The sequence below is a fragment of the Dromiciops gliroides genome, chromosome 1, assembly GCF_019393635.1.
Source record: "Dromiciops gliroides isolate mDroGli1 chromosome 1, mDroGli1.pri, whole genome shotgun sequence".
Classification (NCBI taxonomy): Eukaryota; Metazoa; Chordata; class Mammalia; order Microbiotheria; family Microbiotheriidae; genus Dromiciops; species Dromiciops gliroides.
In genome coordinates this window covers 602,968,109-602,974,108 of record NC_057861.1, presented here as the reverse complement: position 1 = coordinate 602,974,108, position 6,000 = coordinate 602,968,109, and the positions used below count along the sequence as shown (strand labels likewise).

The window sequence follows — 6,000 nt, the reverse complement described above, 5'->3', positions numbered from 1 at the left end:
AAAACTTTCTAGGTCCCGGTAATTTCTTCATCTGTAAAAAGATGGAATTAGACTGGATGGGCTCTGAGGTCCCACCCAGCACAACTGTCAAGAACTCATTTCCTAAAATACAAGTCCAGCTCTATGACCTAAATACTAAGCTAAGCTGAGGCTCAAAGATACCCCATTGCAATAGGGGGTCTTTAGTTAAGTTACCAAGTAGAACAGAGATCAGCTCAGGTCCAGAACCCAACTCCACACTACTCTCAACTTACTTGATTTTTTGTTTCCTTCTGTGCTTAAGCAAAACATAAGCTTAATAATAACGCCAGTATACTTTCAAACAGGGACTTGCTAGTAAATGTTTAACAACCAGCTAACTGGAAGGAAAAAAATAATGTGCATGATAGCTTTTAAATATAATCTATATTAGCTTTCTTTCCATCACTTTCTTTTTTTTTTTTTTTAGTGAGGCAATTGGGGTTAAGTGACTTGCCCAGGGTCACACAGCTAGTAAGTGTTAAGTGTCTGAGGCCGGATTTGAACTCAGGTACTCCTGAATTCAGGGCCGGTGCTTTATCCACTGCACCACCTAGCTGCCCCCTCTCCATCACTTTCTTAAATCTAGGAAATCAACAAGGCAATAAACCAAGCCCTTATTTGCCAATTTCTGAGGTGTAAATGCTTACAGTGAAAATTTAACAATCAGACAATAGAGGTTGTGAGTTTATAGTAACTTATAATTGCGTATATTTTAATGATGTGCAATTGCTTTTAAGCCAAGGGCAATTAACCTGGGAACTTTGGGGAAAAAATATTTTAAGGATTATGTTTTAATGTAATTGGATTCCTTTATAATTATTTTATTCATTTAAAAATATTATTCTGAGAAGGGTTCTAAAGGCTTCACCAGACTTTGTCAAAAGTCTAGTGACACAAAACAGGTTAAGAACTCCTGTTTTAAGCCCATGTTAAGTTTTTCCCCCCTTTCTACTCCATAACCTTTATGGATGCCTCCCATTTTCTTGTCTAAGGTCCTTAGTTAAATATATTATGCAATTAAAATATTTGCACCATTTGGGAATTTTCTCTGAAAATCACTGCCCTTGTCCCTTCAGCCTCTTAACCTTTATATTCCTTTTCTTTCAGATTTCCTGCTTCCTGTTAGTTACAACTACAATCGGTGGCTAGCCTTCATCCAGTCAGTCATAAAAATTTCTCATATTCTCTTGGCAAGATACATAGAGGGGGACAAATGAGCTGAACCCAGAAGTGAATAGTAAGAGATCAGGCCTGATCTCATTTTGGAAATTACACTGTGCTTCCAGTGATGCCAAACTGCTTTGTACAAATTGCAGATTTGATAAGCATGCTGTTCTAAGCCAGCAGCTCAAGCTCATGATTAGAAAGAAATGAGACAACTGCAAGCCATCTAAGCCTGAACAAAAAAGTTTATTTAATCATCACATAAAAAGTATATTCAACAAGGATGCAGCACAGGAAGTATAATTAGGAAGGATGCATCATAGGGAAGTATAACCAGTAAGGAGGCAGCACAGGGAAGTATAATCAGCAAGGATGCAGCACAGGGAAGTATAAACAGTAAGGATGCAGCACAGGGAAGTATAATCAGCAAGGATGCAGCACAGGGAAGTATAAACAGTAAGGATGCAGCACAGGGAAGTATAATCAGCAAGGATGAGTACAAATTCAGATTGATGCAACCTCCCTCATCTCCATACACAAACATATCTGGCCTGAAGGGCATATTGACCTCTATGGCAGTGGGATATCTATGAAGTCTAAAGAGCATTAGCTCCTTACAGGGCTGGCCTTTTTATACCTTAGACAACTGGTAAGCCGTGTCAGCAGGTCAAGCTACAGTCAACCAGACTAATCAAGTCTTAGGGATAGCTTCTTTGTCTTTTTTGGGAGGGTGGGGTGGGGTGGGAGAGAGAGAGTATGAATCCAACTTAGATGGCAGGGATACCTAGTGGTTATTACTCCTACCATACATGTCACACCTTTACCCAAGTCATTGATAAAAAGGTTAAACTGCAGAGAATTCCACTGGAGACCTACAAAGTTGACACTGAATCCTTACACACTACTCTTTGAGTCTCTTCATTCAAATGGTTTGAAACCACCAAACTCTATAATTGTATGGTCTATATCTCTTCATCTTTTCTACAAAAAAATGAACCTTTATCAAATGCTTTGCTAAAATCTGGGCAAGTTCTATCTATGGCTTTTTTTACTGATTGAGTCAGTTTGGTAACTTTCAGAAAAGGAAGTAAGTTCAGTCTGGCACAATCTATTTTTGATTAAGCTATCCTATATTTTTCTTATTGGGTTGGTTTTTTTGAGATATCAATTAGTTTCCTCTTTTTTTTTTTTTTTGGCGAGGCAATTGGGGTTAAGTGACTTGCCCAGGGTCACACAGCTAGTAAGTGTGTCAAGTGTCTGAGGTCATATTTGGACTCAGGTCCTCCTGAATCCAGGGCCGGTGCTCTATCTACTGTGCCACCTAGCTGTGCCTAGTTTCCTCTTTTTAATGTTTCATTCTGAGAGACATGTATTTTTGTACATGGCTAATGCAGGAATTCTTTTTTCTTGACTGTCTCATTGCTATAAGGAATTTGTTCTTTTTAATGAGAGAATAAATTATCATTAATCGAAAAAATAAAAATAAAATCTCCATTAAAACCATTTAAATTATGAATATCATTACAATTATGAGGTAAGGCAAGGGAATTAAACAACAATCCAATTCATTTTCCATTGGGAATATCAAAGTTCCTATACTATAAATATTTTCCTAAATAAACAGTTAAAAATAGGGGGTAAATGTTCAGAATTATAAAAATAAGCCATTTTCATTTTTAAATGACCAATTCTATAATCTCCCTAGGAATTAAGGTCATACTCACTGACCTCTATTTTTCAAATTGGATTCTTTTTTTCTCTTTTGAAAATCAGGAAATTGGGGCAGCTAGGTGGCACAGTGGATAAAGCACCAGCCCTGGATTCAGGAGGACCTGAGTTCAAATCTGACCTCAAACACTTGACACTTACTAGCTATGTGGCCCTGGGCAAGTAATTTAACCCTCATTGCCTCGCCAGAAAGAAAGGAAGGAAGGAAGGAAGGAAGGAAGGAAGGAAGGAAGGAAGGAAGGAAGGAAGGAAGGAAGGAAGGAAGGAAGGAAGGAAGGAAGGAAGGAAGGAAGGAAGGAAGGAAGGGAAAATCAGGACATTGTCCTATCTCCCATTCTGTTCTCCACAATTTTCCACATATCAAATATTTGTCAGAGCCCCATAACATAGCTCATAAACAGCAATAGGAAAAATCCCAGTCATGTGAGTAGATTTAAGAACCTTGCTTAAGAGATGAGTCATTATTATCTCTCTGCCTGCCTGTTTCCCTATAGAGTCTCATCATCTCTTTCCCCATACACTTGAGTCAGCTGTCCATTTCTCTCAGCTCACCCTTGCTTCTGCCTGCTGCAGTCCTTTACCCAGCACTCTCTGCTGCTGACACCCCTTCCTCCATAGCTATCTTAATTTTGTCACCATAACCCAGGAGCCCTAGTCAATGCTGCTTTCTCCCAGCAGCCTCTGATCTCAGATTATATTTACATATATGTGTATATATATTTTTTTTAATTTACACGTATCCTTTGTCCCTCTTGCAGACTATGTGGATGGAGGAGGAAGGAGAGGCATGAGATCACTGACATCTTTTACAGAACTCCTCATATGCTCTTGGCAAGAGTCCTCTCTGCATATAACTTTGAGTGGACAAATAATCTGGACCCAGATCTGATTATGAATCAATGAAAGAATGAGAAAACATTTGTCAAGTGCTTACTTTGTGCAAAGCACTATTTTAAGTGCTCAGAAGACAAATTCTTGTTCTCAAGGAGCTAACATTCTAATAGGGAAAGATACCACATCTAGAAAGGTTTAGCAGCAAGTCTGATGGAAAAGCTCCATCCATGGTTCTTACATTACAGCAGCAAAAACAGATAGCAATGTATCTTCTTAAGGGTCATTTCTGATGCTGAGAAGTTTGATGGTGCCAAGGTTAAGAACTTGCTTTTCTGAGTCTTCTAGTAGCTATGGTTGCTTCGGAGGTAGGGGCTACAGAAGTTGCAGAGACAGTTAGTTGTTGGGTCAGATTCACAAGGTGGGGCTCCCCCAGTCAGTTCCTTTGTAAGGGCTGGACTAGAATCAGGGCTGATGGTTTGGAGGAGGCTGCTATTCCCAGGGGACCTGGGCTTCCCAATCATCAGCAGGTGGCGTTAGTGGAAGCAGGAATGTCATTCTATTCTCTATATGTTTACTCCCCTGGACAATCGCTTTGTAGAAACTGGACGGGAAGCAGGCTTGGTCACCTGGAGGTGGGAAGCTGTTATTCCTATGACTCTCTGGCTTACCTACCCCACTGGGGGGGGGCAGCTGGTGTTGATGTTGGTGGGGATGGTGGAGCCCCTTCACCACAAGGTCTGCTCCCCTAGACAATCAACCCACCACAGGTAAGATGTACATGTAAGTTAAATGGGAAGATACAAATAACGAGTCGACTTTTGTCAGTTAACCGATCCCTTCTCTGACCTCGGTCATTCAAATAAACCCCTTACTCCTATTTGAACAGTCAAATATTTACTACATGTTTTCTCAAAATAAAGTTGCAACCCCCCCCTCCCCAACCATTGCTCCTCTGAAATATAGCATCTAATTAGGCAGCCTCTTCAGCATAAAAGCATCTCATTATTGGAAGGAGGTTGGGCAAGGGAGTGGTGTGACCTGGAATACATCATCCCCATCTCTTGGATCAACAAGAGTTCTCTGGGCATGCAGGGGAATTAGGCTTAGGACCACATAACCAACTACAAACAGACATAACATGAGTTCTCCATTGTGTACAATTTTCCATCCTGGTTCTCATTGATGCGGTACTGATCACCATAGCATCCAAATACATTACAAAATAAAGAACATATCAAGTTATTAAAATGACAAGTATAATGGGAGGTAGCCCAGGAAGCTTGGGCAATGTCAGTTTTGTTGTTGTTGTTGTTGCTGCTGCTGCTGTTGTTCTTTCTTTAAACAGGCAGATTCTTCTTTGTGACATCTGGAAAGTTTCTGCTTGGAAATTCCAGATGTTCTTTGGTTATCTGTGAACAAGAGAAGTTCTCGTTTTTGCATTTAAAAAATGAAACCAACCCTTCATACTTCTCACTCAGAAACAATGGAGCAGATTTCATTCTCTTTTCCCCGCTGCAGGTATTCCCTCTGAGAGCAGACCAGACATGGAAAATTGACATTTGAAGGAACGATTCCCTTAAGAATGTTCCTTTTCGATAGGGGGATTAGAATGGCCACCTGCATGAAGGCTCTCATGACTCTTATGACTAATCAGTGGCATCTGTGAGACTGAACCTTGATCTGGAGAAGGGACACCTGAGTCTCATTCATACCCCTCTAGGCCGTTGAACTATTCATATAATCTCTGATTCAATTTCCATTCTTTTCCATAAAAGGATCACAACTTCTCCTCCTAAACCAATGAAGTAGTGTGAGAGAGCAATGAGAAAATCCAATGTGCATACAGAGCTACGTGCGTATGTATGTGCATGCACTGAGAATATGTGTGTTCCCACATACATTTGTTCCCATGTAGTGTTGTGCATGTCTGTATGTTCGTGTACAAATGGTCTGAGTGACTGTGAGATTTAGAATACAGAAATATGATGTATACTCTGGGAAAGCTCATCCTTCAAAAGCAATGACATATTTGTGTAGCACTTTGTTTTAATCGATCAACAAGCATTTATTAAGCAATTACTATGTACCAGTCACTAGGCTAATAGCTGGGGAGACAAAGAAAGGCAAAAACCAAAAACAGTCCCTGCCTTCAAGGACCTTACGTTCTAATGGGAAAAACAATGCATCTTAATTGGAATATACAAAATAAATGCAGAGTAGCTGGCAGGGAGCCTTAGAGGGAAAGACACTAAT

At 40.1% G+C, this 6,000-nt stretch overlaps 1 protein-coding gene across 2 annotated transcripts in view; it reads right to left on the bottom strand.

The window, feature by feature from the left end:
- Positions 1–3,133: 3,133 nt before the first annotated feature.
- The window catches only part of AGTPBP1 (ATP/GTP binding carboxypeptidase 1), a 212,696-nt gene continuing 209,829 nt past the window's right edge, over positions 3,134–6,000 (bottom strand). For both annotated transcript variants that reach the window (XM_043963953.1, XM_043963922.1), the window contains exon 27: positions 3,134–5,156. In XM_043963953.1, the coding sequence (XP_043819888.1) occupies positions 5,153–5,156 (4 nt within the window). In that variant the 3' untranslated portion in view covers positions 3,134–5,152. The remainder of the gene's footprint in view (positions 5,157–6,000) is intronic.